Source organism: Narcine bancroftii, chromosome 2, assembly GCF_036971445.1.
Source record: "Narcine bancroftii isolate sNarBan1 chromosome 2, sNarBan1.hap1, whole genome shotgun sequence".
Classification (NCBI taxonomy): domain Eukaryota; kingdom Metazoa; phylum Chordata; class Chondrichthyes; order Torpediniformes; family Narcinidae; genus Narcine; species Narcine bancroftii.
The window spans coordinates 34,562,278-34,587,620 of NC_091470.1; the positions used below are offsets into that span (position 1 = coordinate 34,562,278).

The following is a 25,343-nucleotide window of genomic DNA, read 5'->3' on the forward strand; positions in this document are numbered from 1 at the left end:
ACATTGATTGTAAAGCAAATCTTTGCTTTAGCTGAAGCTGTTAAACGCTTTAAGTCCTACTATCAGTGCGCACATGAACCACAGTCCGTGTTACTACTGTCTGTGCCGAGGTAACAACTATTCGAAAAAAGCATTTGATTTTCTTAGGATTGATCTCGTGTAAAGTTATTACTAGATGATCTGCTGATCATCGAGCTTATGAGCATTTCTTGAGCAGATGGATGTTGATCAATTCCAGCCCACATGCTGCCTGTCTTGATAGGACCTGAGTATATAGGTTGTATGTTGTTTACTGGTGAGGATCTGCTATCGGGATGGTGCTCCAGTAAAAACTTTTCGTAACCGTATACGTTCTATTGTTAATCACTGATCTCGTACAAGATGTTAGGAAAGACACAAAAGGAGTATTGTGTGCTAATTATGAGTAACTTGCTATTAGTAAGTTGAAAATAGTTAAATATAGATCTACAAGAATGTTACTTGTACAACAGGGGTAAAGTTATAGGAGAGAGTGGATACAATGGGGTTTTTTTCCCCCTGGAGTATAGGAGGTAACCTCATAGAGGTATATAAAATTGGAGGGAAAAAGCGCCAGCATACCAATCTCTTCTTATAACTCAAGCCCACTTGTACCAGTAACAACCTTGTAAATCTCTTTTGTAGTCTTCCCAGCTTAATGTTTTACATTTGTTCATATTGATTATGTTTATATTAATTATGCAATGCTTAAATAAATATTTAAATAGTTCAACATTTTAAATATAGCCAATCAAATGCATTGATGAATGCCATAATATACTGCCTTATTTTAACTTGTTATTCTTTGCTTACCTTTATAGAAACAAGTTTTTTACTTGGAAATGCTCAGATTGTAGACTGGCCAGTGGTCTACAGTAATGATGGATTTTGCAAATTGTCGGGATACCATCGGGCTGAAGTAATGCAGAAAAGCAGTACCTGCAGGTAAACCAAACATTTAATTTTTATTGTGGTGTGATTGCACAATCATTCAATACTGGGATGATGCTTTGCATTATTTAGCTCAGCTTGCTCCTTATTGCTGGATGGGAGCTACCAGCTAAAGAATAAATTACTGTGGACCAGACGAACCAGAGTTCACTTGTCCTGCACCATTGAGGAAGCCTTTAATCTCCCCTCTACTGCTTCTTAACATATTGATGCACCATTTCCCATAAAACATTTGGGCCCCATTTCTCACAGCCCCTTTAACACCTTTGGGCCCCATTTCTCACAGCCCCTTTAACACCTTTGGGCCCCATTTCTCACAGCCCCTTTAACACCTTTGGGCCCCATTTCTCACAGTCCCTTTAACACCTTTGGGCCCCATTTCTCACAGCCCCTTTAACACCTTTGGGCCCCATTTCTCACAGTCCCTTTAACTCCTTTGGGCCCCATTTCTCACAGCCCCTTTAACACCTTTGGGCCCCATTTCTCACAGCCCCTTTAACACCTTTGGGCCCCATTTCTCACAGCCCCTTTAACACCTTTGGGCCCCATTTCTCACAGTCCCTTAAACACCTTTGGGCCCCATTTCTCACAGCCCCTTTAACACCTTTGGGCCCCATTTCTCACAGCCCCTTTAACACCTTTGGGCCCCATTTCTCACAGCCCCTTTAACACCTTTGGGCCCCATTTCTCACAGTCCCTTTAACACCTTTGGGCCCCATTTCTCACAGCCCCTTTAACACCTTTGGGCCCCATTTCTCACAGCCCCTCTAACACCTTTGGGCCCCATTTCTCACAGTCCCTTTAACACCTTTGGGCCCCATTTCTCACAGCCCCTTTAACACCTTTGGGCCCCATTTCTCACAGTCCCTTTAACTCCTTTGGGCCCCATTTCTCACAACCTCTTTAACACCTTTGGGCCCCATTTCTCACAGCCCCTTTAACACCTTTGGGCCCCATTTCTCACAGCCCCTTTAACACCTTTGGGCCCCATTTCTCACAGCCCCTTTAACACCTTTGGGCCCCATTTCTCACAGTCCCTTTAACACCTTTGGGCCCCATTTCTCACAGTCCCTTTAACAAACCCCTTTCCCACATTTCATTTAAGCTCATCAGGCCCTGTTTCCTGGTCTCCTTTTAAATTCTCCAGGCCCCTGACTCTCGGGTGTCTTTTGCATTCAATGGGTCCTGTTTCCCAAGCTGCATTCAAATTTGCCTGGTTCACTAGGAAATTTATAACATGACTGTAAATTTTTTTAAAATAGGAAATCAAATACTGACTGATCATTTCTTTCTATGGATGTTGCCAGGCCCACTGAACCCCTCCATTTTATCTTTTTTTTACAAGAATCCAGCATCTGTATTTCTTATGTTCTTATCCACTGAGAATTCTGAAGTCTATGTTGAAGAAGTTGTAACATTATCAATTAGACCAGACAGACCAGAAGTCGAGATTAATAAGCTTTAATCATACAGTCATCTCTTAATGCTGTTGGCCCGATTCCAAGGCAGTACTGCAGGAGGGGATTGGGTGATACCGCCTTTATTAGGAATCATAAGGGGGAGGAGTTACAGTATCAGGGGTGGACCAACCAGTACAATGACTCCAATACCGTGTTCCACCACACAGGTTTTTCTCCTCCTTCTGTTGGGAATTCTCAGAAGGTCTCTCACACTTCTACACCCCTGTACTTTAACTGCTCTTTGGCTCTTGGACCACATTTTTATTGCTTTAAGTGGTAGGACTCCCAACCCGAAAGACTGACTGACCATATGTATCATTGGATGCTGCCCGACCTGCTGAGTCCTACCAGTTTCTCTTTGTTCACTCATTATTTCAGCATCGATTCTTGTGTTTCTCTTAAATAGCCATTTGTTGGAATGAGCCAGAAAATCTGCCAGTCCTGAGGGAGCCAAATTAACAAAATAACTCTCGAAAAGTCATTATAGATCTGCAGCAATTCAGGGCTATCCAGAACCGATCCACGTCAGAAATGTTCGGTGGCCAACAACAAAGAAATGTAATGCAAATGCAAGAAAATACATGCAATATGGATTGGAAAATAATTCCACAAATAATATGCTGTTCAGCAGAAAAGACTGCATTGAGTTATCAAGCAAACATTGAGAAACTGGCAATCTCTGCGGATGAACTGCATGTAAATGTTAGAAGGTGGTTTTCTATCCAATTCTTCAATTGGATTCAAACAATGGGTTCAGGCATGAATATCTCAATGATCACTCAGAATGTTCAACTCCAACTTTGTAATATGCTTCCACAGCTGATCTCTTCCCACATCAATGCTACCTCAAGCCTTAATTATGCAAATACTGGCAGTAGCTACTTTAATTTTCACAATGTATGCGGAATTTTAGTAGGATGGATCACCTCTGCTTTAAAGAATGGGTTCAATTTTCATCCCATTATTCAATAAATAAAAGCAGAAGCTTGCTTGCACTGCACTTTGTTTTGCTTTCACCTTTTGAAATCTAAATTTCACAGTAATGGCAATGTTAATCTGAAGGCCATTATGTTCCAACTTGTTATTCTTCTCTGATCTCTGAACGTATGAAAAACACATAATGACTCAAAATAACATAATATTGACTGTTTTTATTTTGTTGAAACATCTTTTCATGCGATGAAAAAGGATGAGGGTAGAGTGGTAGATATTGTCTACATGGACTTTGGTAAGGCCTTTGACAAGGTCCATCATGGCTGGCTGGTCGCCAAGATCAGAATGTTTGGGATCCAGGGAGAGTTTGTCAACTTTTTTTAAATTTTTTAATTTTTCACACCATAAATCACATTAACCATGGTACACACTTTTTCCTTTTCACACATATACAGTGCCATTTTCTCCCCCCACCTCCCTCCTCCCATCCCACCCTCCCTACCTCCCCCCTCCCATCCATTTAAGGTATACAATCTAGGATACATTAAACCAGTCAGACAATGTTGTCATTCAATAAAAATACACCAGAAATTCTACTGATTCCATTCTTTTCATTTCCTTTTCCTTCCGTTAACTTAGGTAATGATTGTCCCCGGTAGGTTTTCGCTATTGTATTTAATGTAAGGCTCCCATATTTGTTTGAATATTTCAATATTATTTCTTAAACTATATGTTATTTTTTCTAATGGAATACATTTATTCATTTCTATATACCATTGTTGTATTTTCAAATTATCTTCCAATTTCCAGGTTGACATAATGCATTTTTTTGCTACGGCTAGAGCTATTTTAACAAATTTTTTTTGTGCATCCTCCAAATCAATTCCAAATTCTTTGTTTTTTATGTTACTTAGGAGGAAGATCTCTGGATTCTTTGGTATATTGTTTTCTGTTATTTTATTTAATATCTGATTTAGATCTTCCCAAAATTTTTTTACTTTCTCACATGTCCAGATTGCATGAATTGTTGTTCCCATTTCTTTTTTACATCGAAAACATCTATCAGATACTGTTGGGTCCCATTTATTTAACTTTTGAGGTGTAATGTATAGCCTGTGTATCCAGTTATATTGTATCATACGTAACCTCGTATTTATTGTATTTCTCATCGTTCCGGAGCATAACTTCTCCCATGTTTCCTTTTTTATCTTTATATTTAAATCTTGTTCCCATTTTTGTTTAGTTTTATCATTTGTTTCCTCATTCTCCTTTTCTTGCAGTTTAATATACATATTTGTTATAAATCTTTTGATTATCATTGTATCTGTAATCACATATTCAAGGTTACTTCCCTCTGGCAAACTCAAACTGCTTCCTAATTTATCCTTCAAGTAGGATCTCAATTGGTAATATGCCAGCGCTGTATCTTGAGTTATATTGTACTTATCTTTCATTTGTTCAAAGGATAAGAATCTATTTCCTGAAAAACAATTTTCTATTCTTTTAATCCCTTTTTTTCCCATTCTCTAAAGGAAAGGTTATCTATTGTAAAAGGGAGTAACTTGTTTTGCGTCAATATTAGTTTTGATAATTGATAGTTTGTTTTATTTCTTTCTACATGGATCTTCTTTCAAATATTGAGTAGATGATGTAATACTGGAGAACTTCTATGTTGTACCAATTTTTCATCCCATTTATATAATATGTGTTCAGGTATCTTTTCCCCTATTTTATCTAATTCTAATCTCGTCCAATCTGGCTTTTCCCTTGTTTGATAAAAATCTGATAGGTATCTTAATTGTGCGGCTCTATAATAATTTTTAAAGTTTGGCAGTTGTAAGCCTCCTCGTTTATACCATTCTGTTAATTTATATAGTGCTATCCTCGGTTTCTCCCCTCTCCATAAAAATTTCCTTATTATTTTCTTTAACTCCTTGAAGAATTTCTCTGTCAGTTGTATTGGCAATGCCTGAAATAAGTATAATATCCTTGGAAAAATGTTCATTTTAATAGTTTATCCTTCCTATTAGTGTTAGTGGTAAATCTTTCCAATGCTCTAAATCGTCCTGTAATTTTTTCATTAGTGGATAATAATTGAGTTTATATAGTTGGCCGAGATTTTTGTTTATTTGTACACCTAGGCATCTTATTGCTTGCATTTGCCATCTAAATGGTGATTCCTTCTTAAATTTTGAGAAATCCGCATTATTCATAGGCATTGCTTCACTTTTATTTACGTTGATCTTGTAACCCGACACTTCTCCATATTCCTTCAATTTCTTATATAATTCTTTTATTGATAGTTCTGGTTCTGTTAAGTACACTATAACATCATCCGCAAATAGACTGATTTTATATTCCTTGTCTTTTATTTTTATTCCTTTTATATTATTATCTGTTCTTATCAATTCTGCTAGTGGTTCTATAGCTAACGCAAACAATAAAGGTGATAGTGGGCATCCCTGCCGTGTTGACCTGCTTAAGTTAAATTGCTTTGATACATGTCCATTTACTGTCACTTTCGCTAACGGTCCCTTATATAATGCTTTAATCCAATTAATATACTTCTCCGGTAAACTGAATTTTTGCAATACTTTGAACAAATAATTCCATTCTACTCTGTCAAAGGCCTTCTCTGCGTCTAAAGCAACTGCTACTGTAGGTGCTTTATTCCCTTCTACTGCATGAATTAAGTTAATAAATTTACAAATATTGTCTGTTGTGCGTCTTTTTTGATAAATCCAGTTTGGTCTAAATTTACCATTTTCGGTACATACTCTGCTAATATGTTTGCTAATAGTTTAGCTATTATCTTATAATCTGTGTTAAGTAAAGATATTGGTCTATATGACGCTGGTGAGAGTGGATCTTTCCCTTGCTTTAGTATTACTGTAATTATTGCTGTTTTACATGAATCTGGTAAGCTTTGTGTTTTATCAATCTGGTTGATTACTTCCAGGAGGGGCGGAATTAATACGTCTTTAAATGTTTTGTAGAATTCTATTGGGAAACCATCCTCTCCTGGTGTCTTATTATTTGGTAATTTTTTTATTATCTCTTGTATTTCTACTATTCCAAATGGCTCTGTTAATTTATTTTGTTCCTCTATTTGTAGTTTTGGTAGTTCAATTTTAGTCAGAAACTCATCTATTTTCCCTTCTTTCCCTTTGTTTTCAGTTTGGTATAATTGTTCATAGAATTCTCTAAAGTTTTCCTTAATTTCTTTTGGATTATATGTAATTTGTTTGTCTTTTTTCCTTGATGCCAAAACCATTTTCTTAGCTTGTTCTGTCTTAAGCTGCCATGCTAGGATTTTGTGCATTTTTTCACCTAGTTCATAATATTTCTGTTTTGTCTTCATTATATTCTTCTCCACCTTATATGTTTGTAGTGTTTCATATTTTATTTTTTTATCCGCCAATTCTCTTCTTTTAGTTGTATCTTCCTTCATTGCTAATTCTTTTTCTATATTTACTATTTCCCTTTCCAACTGCTCTGTTTCCTGATTATAGTCCTTCTTCATCTTGGTTACATAACTTATTATTTGCCCTCTAATGAATGCTTTCATTGCATCCCATAGTATAAACTTATCTTCCACTGATTCCGTATTTATTTCAAAATACATTTTTATTTGTTTTTCAATAAATTCTCTAAAATCCTGCCTTTTAAGTAACATGGGGTTTAATCTCCATCTATACATTCTTGGAGGGATGTCCTCTAGCTTTACTGTCAATATTAAGGGTGAATGGTCCGATAGTATTCTAGCTTTATATTCTGTTTTTCTTACTCTATCTTGCATACGAACTGATAACAAAAATAGGTCTATTCTTGAGTATGTTTTATGTCTGGCCGAGTAATATGAATATTCCTTTTCCTTTGGGTGTTGTTTCCTCCATATATCCAAAAGTTGCATTTCTTCCATCGATTTAATTATAAATTTGGTTACTTTGTTCTTTCTTTTAATTTTTTTCCCAATTTTGTCCATATTTGAATCCAAATTCAGGTTGAAATCCCCTCCTATTAATATGTTCCCTTGCGTATCTGCTACCTTCAAAAAGATATCTTGCATAAACTTTTGATCTTCTTCGTTAGGTGAATATACATTGAGTAGATTCCAAAACTCCGAATATACCTGACATTTTATCATTACATATCTCCCTGCTGGATCTATTATTTCCTCTTCTATTTTAAATGGCACATTTTTACTAATTAATATAGCTACTCCTCTTGCTTTTGAATTATACGATGCTGCTGTTACGTGTCCTATCCAATCTCTCTTTAATTTCTTGTGCTCCAATTCAGTTAAATGTGTTTCTTGCACAAATGCTATATCTATTTTTTCTTTTTTCAGTAAATTTAGCAGTTTCTTCCTTTTAATTTGGTTATGTATTCCATTAATATTTAAAGTCATATAGTTCAACGTAGCCATTTTATACTTTGTTTATCTTCCCTTTCTGTTTCTCCATCATTAACTTTCCTTCTTATCCATTTCTGTTTTCTTGTTTTGAACCCTTTATAAGACAACATTCCTAAAACATCAAACATTTTCCATATTCTCCTATTTAAAACTTCTTTAGCCCCAATCTCCCCTTCCCCTCCTGAGTTGTCCTTTATCCCTTGTCGGACAACCACATCTCCCCTCTCCATTTGGATTTGCGAATTCACTCGCAAGCGTCAGCTGATTTTGCAGTGACCGCAACTCCTCCCCACCCAGCCCCCCCCAGAAAAGATTTCACTTTTCATATGTAACAAAGGTCACTCTTTTAGTTCCCTCCTTATTCCCTCTATTCCATTTCCTTCCCTTATTAATTCTTGTCTATACTATCTATATTTTCCTCTAAATACAGATACATTCATGTATGCACATTATACATATACACACATGCATATAAATCGTGGTCATTTTTACTCTTATTACATATCTTCATCTCTCTGGTTGTTTTGTAGTGTTTCTGCAAATTTCCTTGCTTCCTCTAATCCGAGAATAGTTTTTTTTTCCATAAGATCGTTTTCGATGTATTGAACTCCTTTCTCTTCTTCAGGAGTTCAAAACTTATGTGTCTTTTTAGTTCTCAGTCTTTTGTACTCTCGTTACACGTCTTCATCCCTCAGTCTATTTTGTAATTGTTCTGCAAATTTTCGTGCTTCCTCTGGATCCGAGAATAGTCTGTTTTGTTGTCCTGGAATAAATATTTTCAATACCGCTGGATGCTTTAGTATAAATTTATACCCTTTCTTCCATAAAATCGCCTTTGCTGTATTGAACTCCTTTCTCTTCTTCAGGAGTTCAAAACTTATATCTGGATAAATGAAGATTTTTTGCCCTTTGTATTCCAGTGGCTTGTTGCCCTCTCTTACTTTTTCCATTGTCTTCTCCAGTACCTTTTCACTTGTAGTATATCTTAGGAATTTTACTAAAATAGATCTTGGCCTTTGTTGTGGTTGGGGTTTAAAGGCCCTTTCTATTTCCATTTCTTGCTGTAGTTCTGGACATCCTAGGATCCTGGGGATCCAATCTTTTATAAACTCTCTCATATTCTTGCCTTCTTCATCTTCCTTAAGGCCCACTATCTTTATGTTATTTCTTCTGTTATGATTTTCCATTATATCTATTTTCTGAGCTAACAGTTCTTGTGTCTCTATAACGTTTTTATTAAATTCCTCTAATTTCTTTTTTAAGTCCTCTACCTCCATTTCTACTGCTGCTTCCCACTCTTCCATCTTGTCCATTCTCTTTCCCATTTCTGTTAAGGTCATATCTATTTTATTCATTTTCTCTTCTGTGTTGTTTATTCTTCTTCTTAAATCATTAAATTCTTGCACTTGCCATTCTTTAAATGACTCCATGTATTTTTGATAAGAGAAAGTATATCCTTTATCTTGCCTTTCCCTTCTTCTTCTATTTCACTGTACTCTTCCTCTTCCTCTTCTTCTTCCTCTGGGTTGGCCATCTGTTGTTTCTTTGTTGCCCTTTTCTTCTCTTCTTTCTTGTTTTCGTTGTCTTCTATGTTCTCCTCTTGCTGCAGGTGTTCTGCAGCTGTCGTTGCCGGCTGTGGAGATCGACTCCCCAGCTGGTCACCACTCCCGTCGGTGTGTTCTTTTGCATGCGCATCGCGCATGCGCGAGGAGTCGCGCATGCGTGGTTGCGCACTTTTACTCGGCTCAGCGAGCCATTTTTGTAGTCCACTTTCTACCGACCTGAGGGAGTGGGTTTCTCTCTCCACCGCGGGCCTCTTCGAACAGGTAAGGCCTTCTCCTTCTTCTTCCGTTGTCTTCTCTTCCTCTCTTCTTACCGTTGATTTCGATTTTTCTTTTATCGTCGCCATCTTCTTTCCACCTCTATACTCACTTTTCTTTAATTTTTATTTTTGTGCCTTTGTGTTTTCCGACTTTTCTGGAGAGGGCTGGAGTTCACCGTCCGGCCACTACTCCATCATGTGACTCCCCCAGAGCTTGTCAACTTGATGGAGAATTGGCTTCATGGTAGGAGACCGAGAGTAGCAGTGAAATGTTGTTATCCATTTTGGAGGCCTGTGATTAGTGCTGTGCCTTAGGGATTGGTATTGGGTCTACTGTTGTTTGTCGGCTACATTAATGACTGATGGAAATGAAGATAGTATGGTTAGTAAATTTGCAAAAGATCAAAATTGGGGGTAGAGTGGAAAATGAAGAAGTTTGTCTAAAATTAGAAGAGGATTCAGATGAACTGGGGAAAATGGACTGAGGAAAGGCGGATGAAATTGAGCTTAGATGAGTGCAGGCTTTTCAATTTGTTGGTTAAACTAGAGGAACGACTTGCCCTGAGCCATGGAGAGTGTAATAGAATGAAAAGACTTGGGAGTAATGGTAGTTAAATAGTGAAGTCTGCAGGTACTGTGATGGTAGTGCAATACAAAAAAGTGGTAGAGAAAGTCAGCCGGTCACGCAGCATCTATAGGAAGTATGTGGTAATCAATATTTCAGGTCAGGGTGTTATGTTGCAGACCAACAGCAGTAGAAATTCACCAAGACAGTGTTATACTTAAAACAATATATTTATTAATAATGAATAATAATATAACATCTTACTTAAATCTACCCAAACTGTGCACGAATATACTAACATGTGTGGAATACCCACACCATTACAGCTTCGGCACAATTCTGGAAAGTCATTCCAAAAGTTCAGTCTTAGAAATCTTGTGTTGGAAAAGAGTAGAGAATGTGAAAGAACGAGAAATGGCTGTAGAAATGGAAGTGAATGACTTAAGAAGAAAATTGGAAGAAAGTGATAAAAAAGTTAGTCACAAGAGTTGTTAGCTCAGAAAATTGATATTTTGGAAAATTATAGTAGCCAAAACAACTTAAAGATAGTGGGCCTAAAGGAAGATGAAGAAGGCACAGATGGCCATTCCACATTGCCACCATCAAGAAGTTGCTGACCGACAGTTTTTCCAGTTCTTACTGACAATCCACTTGGCTTCAAACCGGTGCGGACTCGAAAGGCCGACATGGCCTGTTTCCGCTCTGTAAATGGTTATATGACTTTTAAACTGATGCTCAGAAGTAATTATGAAGGAGGGGAGAGAGCGAATGAGTGATCAGAATGCCAAAAGTTCATGAATCCTTGTCGAGTTGCTTCTCTGCCCTTTCATACAAATGGTTGCCATAGCTCCCCTCTTGCTCACGCAGGGGAAAAAAAATGTGTGACTTTCACGATGTTTCCAATCTGAGGCATGGGCCAGTTGAAATGACCATCACAATGTTCATGATTCAATGGAGGAATTCTCCTGTTACCTTTACCCAGATATGGGTCAATCAAAATGACCATTACAATGGTCATGGTGATTCAATAATTCCCCAGACAGAGAAAATCATCCGAATTGTCCATTTCACTCAAAGTGTCTCCACTTCTGTGTTTTCAGATGGCTGGCTGGTCAATACTGAATTTTTTAAATGTCCCAATTACATGACTCCCTGTAAGTGTCCCATCTGTTTTCCTGGATAAGCAACCATTTTTCTTTTGTTCTTCCAGAACATCAATTTTTGTTTATAGTTTGGACCAGATGGTGCCATGCAGTCTGTAAAGGTTGTCAAAACTGTGAATGGTTGCAGCCTGCACAAAGTGATTCTCACTAAATGAAACAGGAGCTTGTAATAGGAGTCCTTTATGTATGAGCAAAATTCAGCCAAGCCCCTGAATAAAAAGGTGGGGGGGGGGTGGAAGAAGGGAGAGGGGAAGGAGTTCTGGATATCAGGAAAGAGGTCACAGGTTAATATGGGTGGGAAATATGAGTGGGATATGGTGGATACATAGTTCCATAAAAGAGAACACATCAAAGGGTCAACAGTGTAGAGGGTAATGAACTTCAAATTTTTGGGTGCCAACATCTCTGAAGATCTATCCTGGGGCCTTCACATTGAGACAATAATAAAGAAGGCTTGCAAGCAGCTATACTTCATTAGGAGTTTGAGGAGATTTGTTATGTCACCATGTCCTGGGTAAACTTGTACCTCTCACTTTGTTCGTTTTAGATTGGTCACAGTGTTTGAGCTACCAAAAGAAAATAGACACACACGCTGAGAGCACTTCAGTTTATACAAATCTTTATTACAAATTCTAAAGCTGATATCTATCTACAATATGCAAGCCCTTCCCAATTATACTTATCAATGCCTGGACTGATCCCAACTGCCAAAGCGGGGCAACGACCGCACACTTGTAGTAGGTTGTTGGGGTGCCGGTAGCAGCTTCTCCACCTCCCCCGACCGGGACGTTGGCTGGACTCTAGAAGTTCTTCTTCTTGCTGAGAGATGTTGCCACCTCTCGGAGAGTCTCAAACTTCAGCAGCGGGACCATGGCTTATATTATCCAAAAACTGCTTACCCAAGCACCTATTCCCAGCACAGTAAGAAAGATAAGCGAGCAAGCTAGCATTCTAGGCTTCAATCGAATAACATAATTTTCAGCTTATCACTTTGAATACAATGGTTTATTTTGCATCAAGGTTAGGCCTCTGACAGTCTGTGACCAAAACAAGCAGGAAGAATAAATGTTCTTGGTACACAGATGTCCTTTCGTCAGATAACAGCAGCTCTGGCCCCTCGGTGGAATTTAGCTTATGTCAGCTGATTCTAAAACACAAGCAGGTTCTCAGCCTGGCAGAAGCAAAGGCTGCAAAAGTTAAAAAAAACATGGTTTAAATCTTCCATTGCACACCAAAGACTTGCAAATTTCTACAGGTGCACCCTGGAGAGCATTCTGCCTGTCTGGTATGGAGGTGCCAATGCACAGGACAGGAAAAGGCTACAGAGGGTTGTAAACTCAACTAGTACAATCATTGGTATTAGTCTTTACTCTTTTAAGAACATTTCTAAGAGGCAGGGTCTCAAGAAAGAGGCCCCTATCATCAAGGACCCTCACCACCCAGGCCTTGCCCTTTTCTCACTGCCAGCATCAGAAAGAAGGCACAGGAGCTTGAAGGCGCACACATAATGGTCCAAAAGCAGCATCTTCTCCTCTGCCACCAGATTTCTGAATGGAGAAAGAATCTTTTGACCCAGCCTTACTTATTTTCTCTATTCTGCTCTATTTATTTTTTAAATCTTGTGCTTGTAGAACTGTAATTTATAGTAAGTTTGCACATATAATGGACAATGTTGTTGCCTCACAACAACAAATTATGTGACATATATTCTTGATAATAAACCTGACTCTGAACTAGGTTTGTATCTTGAGAGATCCCTCATAAATTGAAAGAGCAGCCCCCACTCTGTCCGCAGAACTGGTGGGAATGTCTCAGTGGCCAGCATTTAAGTTCCGCTCCCCACTCCTGCACTGACACGTCTGTCCATGGCCTCGTCCTCTGCCAAACTGAGGCCACCTGAAAATTGGAGGAGCAATATTCCATCTGGATGCCCTCTGACTGGATGGCATTGACATCAACTTCTCCAGTTTCTGTAAGGCCACTCCTTCTCTTCCCCCATTGCTCTGCGACCTTTCCTCTAGCCCTTCACCCCCTTTCCCCTCCATTCAGAGAGCTATCCCCTTTCTCCTATCGCTTCTCAGCTGTTTTCCTCTTGTACCCTCCCACCCATATCCGCCTATGACCTCTTGCCTGTGAGACTGTGCACCACCTCCTGTCCCTTCCCCTTCCATTTCTTTTTTCAGGCGTCTGTCTGCTTTTTGCTCATACCTTGATTAAGGGCTCAGGCCTGAAATGCCTTTATCTTTGCTACATAAGGAATGATACACGACTTGCTGAGTTTCTCCAGCATTTTTGTGTAAAACTACAATCACAGTATCTGCAGACTTTTATTGTTTAACTACATTTTCTTTAAATCTGTGTGCAGGATCTTTTAGCAATCAATTTTAGTTGCTCTGTGCTTTCATTGATCTTACTTGAGTAGGTTTCTAAAAATAAAATGGCTATCATAAAATAATTGATTGGAATCAGCAAAGCATTTCTGTTGGTGTGAATGTTTCAAAAAAGAAAGTCCAAAGTAAACTGGAATGAAAAGCGAGAAAGCAATGACCTTTGGAAATGAGTTGTACACTTAGTGTACAGTATTCTGAATTATTGCATTAACTTTCATTGTTTTTTTTAAAAAACAATTCAAACATAAGGCATAGTCTAGCAATAATTTCACCCCCCTGGATTTTTTTTCTTTCCTGAGATTAGATTTAAATAATTTTTTTTTTTTTCCCCCTCTCCAGGAGAAGCATGATTCTTTAAAATCTACTTTCCTCATACAACAGTAACTGTGGTTAACAATGGTGGAAGAGGGTGCAGAATCTGAATGATCAGTCATGAGCACATTGCATAGCAGAGCAGGCTGGAAGGGACGTGACCAATTCCTGCTCCCAATTTCTGTATCTTGGTGGACGCATTGTGACCTCTCAGCAACTCCAAATAAGAAATAGATGATATTGGGCCCCATCAGAATTGGCCAGCATTAGCTTCTGTTCTACAAGGCTTTGCCAGGATGTTATTTCCTCATCCCAGCTTCTTGTCTCCAGAGAACTTCATATTGATGTGCAGACATTTCCAGATGGAAATTAATTTCCTAGTATATGTACCAAACAGATCATGATATATTTCCCCATTTTTTTCCCCCAGAGGGTGGTGAATTTTCTTAGAGGATGGTGCAATGGATTAATAATTTGAGAAAATTTGGTAACATTTGGGGAGAATTTGGTAAGATTTAGAGTAGGTTACATACATACACACATTTTAAAAAACATCTTATTTGAAAGTCTGAAGAAATACTGAGGATCTCTGGAGAATGTAAGCACATTTCACAAGTAGGTGCTAATTGAACTGAGGACATAAAATGAATGGAACTGGAGACAGGCTGGCTACAAGTCCCTTTCTGGAAAGTGCTTACAGGAAGGTCACCCCTGGGTTTTGTTTATCTAACACAACAACATGAGCAGAAGGACACTCCTGTTGTTTGCCGAAGAAGGTGGGGGATTTTGCAAGTGAGAGGGTCACTTGAGCTTGCTGGAAGTTCAGTTGGAGAAAGAGAAAGAGAGAGAGAGAGAGAGAGAGAGAGAGGGAGAGAGAAGTTAACAAGCTCTCTCACTCAGCCAGTGTGTGTGACACTGAAAGCAGCTGAACAGTGCAAGCCAAGAAGTTGGTTGGAAACAGAAGCTCCAGAGTGGCGGATGGCTGGAAGTGCTATCTGTCGGATGTTTCTCTTGGAATAAGTGGAACAGAGGGGAACTCTGTAATAGCCTGAAAGAAAGAGGTTACCATCTGGAAAACCCTAATGGGGCAAGTTTCATCAGTGAGACATTGAGGTGACTAATGGTGGTACCTCAGTTGTGGAAATCCTGGAACAACAAATCTCTCTCTGCAAACCCTACAAGAACCTTCCTGAGCGGTAAACATTTACCTTTCGAGCACCAAAGCCTGGTGAACTTTATACATGTTGAATTCTGTGCACAGTATAAGAATTGCCTGCAACCAGAGAACTTGGAAGAAGGAGAAGTGAGATTGAACTGTAAACCAAAGAACTTAAATTTACACACACATTACATTCATATGCGCTTAGAATTAGAAGGGGGTTCATTTGGGTTAGTTAAGTATAGAGTTAAGTTAAAGTTTGATTCTATTTTCATGTTTAAAGTTGATTAAAAATAACTTTAAAAAAAAAACACTTGTCTAGGTGAATGTCTATTGCTGCTGGGTTTTGGGGTCCTTTGGGCTTGTAACAATGGTCAATCTGTGGAATTCACTGCCATTGAAGCATTTGAGGTTACCTCAGTAAATATATTTAAGACAAGGTTGGATAGATTTTTTTTCACCTAGTAGGGGATTTAAGGAAGATGGGGAGAAAGGCAGATAGCTGGAAATGAGCCTACATCAGATCGACGGGCCAGATGGCCTACTCCTGCTCCTATTTCTTATGTCCTTACACTGCTTCTAAAGTTCATATATGCTGTCTTCAAAACACATAACCATATAACCATTTACAGAGCGGAAACAGGCCATGTTGACCACAGATGAGGTGACATTGCACATTCAGCCCATACAGTAGATGCAGTTTTCACCAGAAATATGCAGTCATTTATACATTCGATGAGTAGAAGCCTTTTTTAAGAAAGCTTCTGGAATTCATCTTAAAAGGGGGACAAATTGTTACCATCATGGCAGTATCTCAGCACATAGTTTAAAAAAAGAAAGAAGGAAGGAGAGATCAGAAAAGGGAAGCAGGGAGTGTGATGACTAGAGAAGTCAGAAGAGCAGACTTAATGGTTTCAAAACTAGGATTTCAATTCAGTTCATAATTTGTGTGGCATGTTTAATGCAGCAAAACATCTCAAATGGCTTATTTGAGGAGGTTTTTCATATGAAATTCGTCACCAGGTCACAAAAGGTGCTAATAGGAGGAATAATCGAAGTTTGGCCAATGGCAGGGACGTGAGGAGGTATTGAAATCTGCATTATACATATTTCAGAGTTTGGTTTATTGTCATATGTACTGACATATAGTCTTGTTTGCTATCAATATTTTAAAAACATTGAACAATATTATCTCCAAATTTCAGCGGTTCAGTTAGTGTAGTTAGCCCAGCGCTCTTACAGCGTCAATGATCAAACCTGGGGTTCGAATTCCATGCGCTCTGTAAGGAATTTGTCTGATCTCCCCATGTGTGTGTGATAGTACAGACCTATCACCAATGTATATAGTTACAGTATCTAGAGTGTAATGACTGTGCTTACAGCGATTGGCTGAGAGCTAAGCCACGCCTACTGTTTGGGCCTTAAAGGGTTGTGTCCCTAGCCAGGTCGGATCATTCCGGACTGGTCGGCCACCTGTGAAGAGCTTCTGTCTTTTGCTAAAAAAAAAGCCTTGGTTTGGATCAACAAGTCTTTGGTTCTTTCGACGAGCTCTACAGTGTGCATGGTTTTTTTCCCCTGGGGGCTCTGGTTTCCTCCCACAATTCAAAATCCCCGGGGGTTGTAGGTTAATTGGGTGTAATTGGGCGGCATGGTCTCATGGGCCAAAATGACCTGTTACTGAGCTGTATGTCTAAATCTAAAAAAAAAATTTTAATTTTAAATTTAAAACTCTCTACCTGACATGACTGTGGGAAGACCATCACATAGAGTACAATTGTTCAGTGTCTTTTCAAGGTTAATTAGGAATGGGCAATAAAAAATGGCCTTTCCCACATTCCACAAATGAATAAATAAATCCAGTGAAGGTCACGACTTAATTACAAAGCTGAAGCTATCAATAATATATGTAAAATTAATCAAAGACATTGAGATAATGCCAAAGTTATGCTGAACATTATTTCTTTTGCAAAACTGGTAGATTACGTTCTAAAGCTGATATCTTTATCTTGTAATAGTTTACAAAGACCTTATTATAGTGGGTAGTAAATTAAAATAAGTAAGTCATATTTATTCTTCACCTGCGCTTCTGAATGTTCATTTCTGAATGAAGACAACGGTACAATCACTAATGAATCTGAAATGACAGCAAGATTTATGAGAACTTTAAAGCAATTTTAATGTTTTCAGCTAGTAAAACCTTTGCATTGAAATCGTGAAAATGTGGTATCTATTATTAAAATTTTATATATTAGACCTAAAATGTTCTTTATGGTCATTGGCAATTTATCTGGTTTCAATATACTGAATATTAATTTTATTGCTTGAATGTTCTTCTTTCAATGAATCACTAAAAATAATAAAATGTAATTACATTTTATTAAGCGTGATATATTTCTCTATCATTGAAGCTACTTAATTACTCGAATATTTCAAGAAAGATGCATTGGAATATTCTCATTTAACTGAAATGAAATGGCACTAGTTTCAATCTTGGATCCGATTATGATTTTCATTGTTTTCTTAACTGCTGCTCACTTAGTTTTAATATTTTCAAGTTATTAATTCTGATTTATACAGTTAATGCATTGAACTATTGCACCTCATCTATTTCTCTAAAAATTTATGATACAATTATTTGATTTGCATAAACCCAGTAACATCCTAATGCAGATTGTTATTGATGAACAATAGAATTTTTACTTAAGTTGCGTTCAGTGTCCTTGCACTGAATGATTGTAATTGGTTGCTTCATGTTGCTAGCAGTCTGTACAATGCAATCAATTGGCATATACTGCTGCTTGAATATGTGTTTCCCTTTATCTTACAAAGTGAAGGGAGGAAGGTTTTTTTTTGGGGGGGGGAGACACAAGGATTTTTTTTACCCAGAGAGTTGTGGGTGTCTGGAATGCATTGCCAGTGTGGTGGTGGAGGCTGGAACAATATGAATGTTTAAGAGATTCTAAGACTGGCAGATAGATGCAAGAAAAATAGAGGGTTATGAGGCAGGGAGGGTTTGTCGACACCACATCATGGGCCGAAGGGTGCTGTAATGTTCTATCATATTTTGTAAATATGTCATCTAATGTCGAATTGAAAGGAAATGAGACGTGAAATCCAACACAAACTGTTTCACTCACTGGCAGAATTAAAATATGAAGCATTAAGAAAATTCCATTTAATTTAGTTACAGCTTGTCACAACAAATGTTTATTTTGTTTGATTCTTTTAAAAAAAATCTCAAGATATTTGTCTTCTCCCTGGATGACATTTTATAAATCGAAAGTTTGTTATTTTATCTCTCTTGTCATATTTACTACTTACCACCTCTGGAGATTAAATTCAGGATCCTATTTATAGATTGCCATACTCCCAGATGGATACCAGCTCAGTAAAATTATGCTGTATGAAAACAGTAAATGCTGGGAGCACTCAGCAAACCAGGCAGCATCTGTACAAAGAGGCACACAGTTAAATATTTCAGATCAAGAATCCTTCATCAGGTTTCATATTTGCAACATTTTTAATGTTAATTTTTTACATTGTAAAACATTGATCCTTGGTATTAAATGCCATGGCATTTACATTTCCACATCATTTTCTGGCACTATTTAATAAATTTATCTATGTTGAAAACTCTAAATAGACCATTTATATGATTTGAAATTTGTATCTGAAATTCATTTGTCTTAAAATCAACATTCAATGATCTGAACACATTGAACTAAAAAGCATGTTGGACTTTTGTCCTTGTGTGAAGCAACAGTACAAAGGATATTCAGCTGACATTTCCTATCGTCTAATTGAACAGTTTCCCCCTTTTCTCCGAGACAACATGAACATGGGAGTCTGAATTTATTTAATCAATGACTGCATGGAGCTTAGTGTCTCAAGTAGGTTTTTGTTAACTCCTAAATTGTGGTGGCAACTAAAAGCCCACAATCCATAATGTCCATTTGTGTTGGTCCTGATGATGGAATGAGGACTGACAACTGGCCATTGTTAACGTGCACCAGTCATTTAGGAACTGCCTGTTCAATACCTTGGCTTGCAACTAAACAGCCATCTGACTGCTTCTGCCTTGTAATGAGACTATGCCCCTATAAACGGGAGGCTGGAATATATGATTTATTTAACTGGCAACATTTGTTTGGAGTGAGCAGTTCCAGCGCCTCCAAGTTATTTTTATTTATGTGGGCTGTGGCAACCTGGGTAAATGCAATCCCAATTTTGTTTCACTCCGAAGATAGAGACAAATCTTTTTTTTTCTATCCAGGAGAACTGGATGATAAAAGCTTTTCAACTTAGATTTTTCAAGCTTGTTATTGGTTTTTCTCTCACAAAAAGGAAGTAACTCATGTTTTGTTTAAAAAAAAACATTTAAATTAAAAAAAAGTTTAAAATATTAAAAGTCATGAAGCAAGCACTCAATGTTGTTACTAATAATTGGCACTCCAAACCACTCCAGTCCACCAAGCCAAGGCACAGGTGCCACAAAAATGATTCAGCAAGATTCCAATCTCATCATTTGACTGGGAAGATGTTACAAACTTATTCTTGAGTACGTGATTTTAGGCATAAATTGCCACATTTCCACAGTGACCAAAAAAGAAAGGTGAAACACAAACACAGTGAAATGAAAAGTACAGAAGAAAAAGTGAGTAGAATAGAGCTGGTCATGACAGAAATAAGGAAAAGAGTAGAGAATGTGGAAGAACGAGAAACGGCTGTAGAATTGGAAGTGAACGACTTAAGAAGAAAATTGGAAGAAAGTGACAAAAAAGTTAGTCACAAGAGTTGTTAGCTCAGAAAATTGATATTTTGGAAAATTATAGTAGCCAAAACAACATAAAGATAGTGGGCCTAAAGGAAGATGAAGAAGGCACAGATGGCCATTCCATATTGCCACCATCAAGAAGTTGCTGACCGACAGTTGTTCCAGATCTTACTGACAATCCACAACAAAATTGGTGCAGCCCTCAGAAGAATCAAAATCCTTTTCTTTGTCTAATGGATTCTGCCTAATCCCAGAAGAAGCAGTCAATAAGTGTTGCGAATTAGATATAGTGACCTCTGCAGGCATGGAAGATGTGAATTCCTACTGATTTTCATTTATATTGTTGCAGGCTTATGTTTTTTTTAATCTGTATTTTTATATATTATACTTTTGAGAGTTACTTTGTAAATGGGGAAAGACACACACAACACCATTTTGAAGCAGATGCCAAGGCACCCAAGTTCAGAGCCATAGAAGCCTTATTATTGTTTTGTGGATAACCTGAAACAATGGAATGTTTACTCAAACAAAAAGGCTGTCTGCTAGATGAGTCATGCTTTTGGGAAAATGAAACCTTTAAAACCAAGTATTGCTTAAGCAAGTCATGTGATTAAGGACACTTGAAAAACATCCTTTAGTATCAAACCAGAGTCATCTGAAGGGAGAACTAAAGTGACTTTGAAGGAAGATGGTCACTTTGGCTTCTTCTCTTTGTCAAGAGAGAGAGAGAGAGAGAGAGAGAGAGATCAGTGTAACTGTGGCCATTTTAATGATCACTTCTGACTGACCCATATTTGGGTAAAGAAAACAAGATCATATTGGTAGTTACTTCATCTGACACTTATCTGGGTCTGTGAAAGCATCGTGGAGATCACAAGCTTCTTAACCCCTACATAAAAAAGGGGGAAGTTGTGACAAATCATTTGCATTTCTCTGCAAGCAAATCACCAAGAATTCATGAGTTTTGAGAAGTTTGATGACTTGGTGTCTCAACTACATAATTACTTCTGAACACCAATTTTAAAAGTTCTGAGTTTCAATGCAAGATTTCAAAGAATGAACTTTGAATTTGACTTTTCAGAATTGTGCCTAAGCTGTAATGGTTTGGGTAATCCATAAACACATATATACATTTGTGCATAATTGGGGTTAAGTTTAGAATTAATTAAGATATTATATCATTTATAGTTATTGATTAAAAACTATTGTTTTGAAGATGCTATTGTCTTGGTGAATTTCTATTGCTGCTGGTCTATAATTTAACAATATGAATGGACGTGCAAACACTCCACCTGAAAGGCAGAAAGCACCAGCTTCTGGCATCTAAACATCCTGAAAGGCTTATCCATCATTTTTTGAGAAAGATATCCAAATGTTATTACAAAGTCAAGATTCAATTTATTGTCATATTACATGGAATTTGCTTTAATCTACCGAAAGTAGAGATTTGCCATCGACAGAAATTGCCTGAAGGGCTTCTTACCATCAGAGAAAGAGAAGCAAAAGAAAGTCTCTGAATACCAGTGGATTCCCCTCTAGTACTGCTGCATCCCGTCCATTCCAAACCATCAGCAGCCCGAGTTCCAGATTTGAACCTCCAACACGTTCAGGAACCCTTCAGCTCCCTCGGCACCCTCTCGCATCCTGGTACCGATACCAGGTACCCTTTCAGCCAGTCTCCAGCAGTCCGCAGCCCATCTGTTCTTCAGCCGCAGAACCCCTCAATGGTCTACCGCCAAGGTCACTGTCTCCACTTCTTAACCTTCTAAAATAGTGGGGGGGGGGGGAGGGGGTGGTGGTCTCCCCATTTTCTGGTGCTCTGTGCCAGTCCTCTGATCCCTTGGAGCAACCCCTCATGGCCGCTGCTGATCATAGGTACAAAAGGGAGGGTCAAGATCGCTTTCCTGATAGCTGTTGGAAAGCAACTGTTCTCGAATCCGGAGGTGCTGGTCTTCAGGCTTCTGTCTGAAGATAGCAGCGAGGAGGGGTTGTGATCAGGATGATGAAGCCCTCACTGACATCTTCAACAACCTCAGGCCAAAAGGAGAGAGGCAATGAGCCTTCCACAGTCCCACTGTTACCACCGGCTCCAGTGAGGTGCCAGGAGCTGATCGACCCACTCCGTGGCCCTCTTTCCCATTGGGGCCAGGTCTCTGCAGAATGAGCCATGGGGCTAGAGCTGGAGTCCCCCCCCCCCACCCCTGTATGGCCTAACCGACTCCTTTACCCAGTCCTCCCATCCCTTCCTCAGGATCACCCAACCAAACTCTGGACCAAAGGACCAAACTCTGACCAAATTGTTGATGATGCCAGTGAAGTGCCAGTGAATGAAGGCCATGTAGTTAACCAGAAATCATGGCTTTTATTAGTAGAAACTTCTTAACACAATAATGAATGATAATGGTCCCATACACAGTTATACCGAAGGGGAGTGTCTCTAGTGGTAGAGATAATACAAGTCCAATGTCAGGAGAGCAGACTAAGCACAGCGAAAGATTGACGGCAAGATGCAGATTCATCACAGTCAGTTTCTTTTCAGATTTCAGATTTATTGTCCGAATACATACATGACATCATATTCAACCCTGAGATTTTTTTCTGTGGGTGAGGCAGAATTACCACTTACTGGTAGTGTAAAAAACTGTACTTAACATACATATGTAGACCAATAAAGAAATTTAGATTAGACAAACTTTGGAATAGAGAGAGGAAAAAAAAGTCCAAAAGAGTCCTTAAACGAGTCCCTGATTGAATTTGTTGTTGAGGAGTCTGGTGGTGGAGGGGGAGTAGCTGTTCCTGAACCTGGTGGTGCAAGTCTTGTGGTACCTAGACCTCTTTCCTGATGGCAGCAGCGAGAACAGAGCATGTGCTGGGTGGTATGGATCCTTGACAATTGCTGCTGCTCTCCGACGGCAGCGCACCCTATAGATGTTCTCGATGGTGGGGAGGGCTTTGCCCATGATTACTTGGGCTGTGTCCACTACCTTTTGTAGGTCTTTATACTCAGGGGTATTGGTGTCTCCCTGCCAGACTCTGATGCAGCCGATCGGTACACTTTTCACCACATTTCTATAGAAATTTACCAGGGCTTTCAATAGTTTTTCAGATGGATTTCCAGGATTTCTGCTTTTTTTGTGACCAATATTCCTTTCATGTTGTGATGCCCAACTCATAATTAGCACCTGGCTTCTCGTTACCTTTTTGTGCTGTCACGACCAATTAATCCCTCATAGTGTTATAAGTAAGCCCTCTTCCCACTTAATAATGTGTCACAGCACATTGTCAACTGCTTCTGAATTTCTTGGCATAAATGACGAATTAAGGTGCAGAAGGCATTCTTACATTGTATTAAAGATAAACACCTTTATTGACCAAATCAGTGAAACGTTAATATAGGAATTTAGCAGTTCCCAACAGTAAACATTATTTTGCTTCGCTGTTTCAATCGAATATAAATCTAATTCAGATGAAGAGCACAATGCCAGCAAAATAAAGAGCAGGCAGTTTTCTAATATAGTGGTCTTCTTTTCTCTCTTGCCCTGCCCAGTTTCATGTACGGTGACCTAACGGATAAGAAGACAATAGACAAGGTCAGACAGACATTTGACAACTATGAATCAAGTTGCTTTGAAGTTCTTCTGTATCAAAAAAACAGTAAGTAACGAAAGTTCAACGAAAGCTCCAATAGCTTCTGTTTTTTTTTTGTGGGATAAATTTGTAATGATAATGTTATAAGAGCTCATAGAGTGATTCCATTAATTATTAATTCAGATTGCTTTCTAATAAATGAGTTCTTCCCCAACACTTGCTAGTACAAGAGTCTCTTTTCTGATAGAATAGTTACCCTTAAGCTATAAAGAAGTGCCTGCTCCTTACTGTGATTTAATTGTATCGACAGTGATCCAAAGGGAAACAATCTTCATTGAGCGAGCAGGGCTAGTCCTCTTCAACAATGCCTTCAGCATTATATTCAATGAACACCCACTACCTAAATGTTATTTAGTCAGTGCCCAATTGAGCCCCTTGACACATCTAACCTGCTAATCAAGGTGCCCTTTACTCACCTAGTCTTCCAGGAATTTAAAAACTCAGAGAGCTACAAGCACCAATCCAGTGTACATTAACATCGTGTGAAGCAGTACAACCCACGTATTAATCTGCAGGAAAAGGGTTTTCATTAATAAACAGGATGAGATTCACAATCCTAATCATTATGTAATTGTAGGCTGGATATTTTGATTTACTAATTAATTAGTTCCAAGCATATTATAGAATGATACCTTTTAATTATTGCTGCTGGGGTGATTTATACCCGAGCATGTGAGATTTAAAAAAAAGATAGTTCTGAAAAAGAGCTTTTATTGTAATGTGCTTTGTCAGTTGAAAAAAGGACAATAATTCAAGCATGAACAAGTTAAGATATTTTAATATTGACTTTGGTGAGGAAAATAGAAAAGGACACATCCTGGAATGCAGAAACAAATGTTCTAATGCCCATTCAGATGACTTTGTAGATTCTGAAATATTAAAATGTAAAATTGTTGCATCTTAGTTTAAGTCTCTGACCTTGGTCTCAACCCCAAACAATTGACTGTTCTTTCCCGCACCAACCCACCCACCCCCCCTCCACCCACCGCCCCCTCCCACCCGCCCCCTAATAAGCATTTCCTTTTTAGGTGCTTGTTTAAATTGTTTGAGATGGGGAGAAGCACCAGATGATGATAATAAGTTTTTTTTTGGGGTCTGTCCAATGGTGTTCTACGTGAAGCACGACGAGTTGAGGTTAAGCTCCTTAGCACACAATTTTTGAGTGTTATGAATGAACTTAGAAGTTTAAAATGACGTTCGCCCCCTAATAAGCATTGCCTTTTTAGGTGCTTGTTTAAATTGTTTAAGATGGGGAGAAGCACTAGATGGTGATAATAGCGTTTTTTTGGGGTCTGTCCAATGGTTTTCTACGTGAAGCACGATGAGTTGAGAAGTTAAGTGCCTTAGCACACAATTTTTGAGTGTTATGAATGAACTTAGAAGTTTAAAATGACGTTCACCAAGGGCAAACTTATTTGTGGAGTGAATTGTACCACATGATGTCGAGAAAGTCACCCTCCACTTGAAAAGTAAAGAGGAAACAGATTAATGGTTCAGCTGATGTCTTCACTTAGCCTTTTATAAATTAATGTATGCTCATAAATTAAAGTGAGACCAGCCATTGCCAACCTTTTTATCAGCTATGGCCCCCTCAGATTCTGATAAAAGTTTATGCGCCCCCTTCTCTGTGAAGCAGTCGTACACTTGTTTCCTATTGGCTACATATAAAAAAAATCTGTGCTATGTGAGGTGAAAAGAAAACGAGGCTTTTACTTAAAGGTGCTGTGGCTC

The 25,343-nt window shown here is 38.5% G+C and overlaps 1 protein-coding gene across 2 annotated transcripts in view; it reads left to right on the forward strand.

The window, feature by feature from the left end:
- Positions 1 to 25,343, forward strand: part of kcnh5b (potassium voltage-gated channel, subfamily H (eag-related), member 5b) — a 329,625-nt gene that overhangs the window by 54,413 nt on the left and 249,869 nt on the right. For both annotated transcript variants that reach the window (XM_069916256.1, XM_069916255.1), the window contains 2 exons: positions 840 to 963; positions 23,512 to 23,618. In XM_069916256.1, the coding sequence (XP_069772357.1) occupies positions 840 to 963; positions 23,512 to 23,618 (231 nt within the window). The remainder of the gene's footprint in view (positions 1 to 839; positions 964 to 23,511; positions 23,619 to 25,343) is intronic.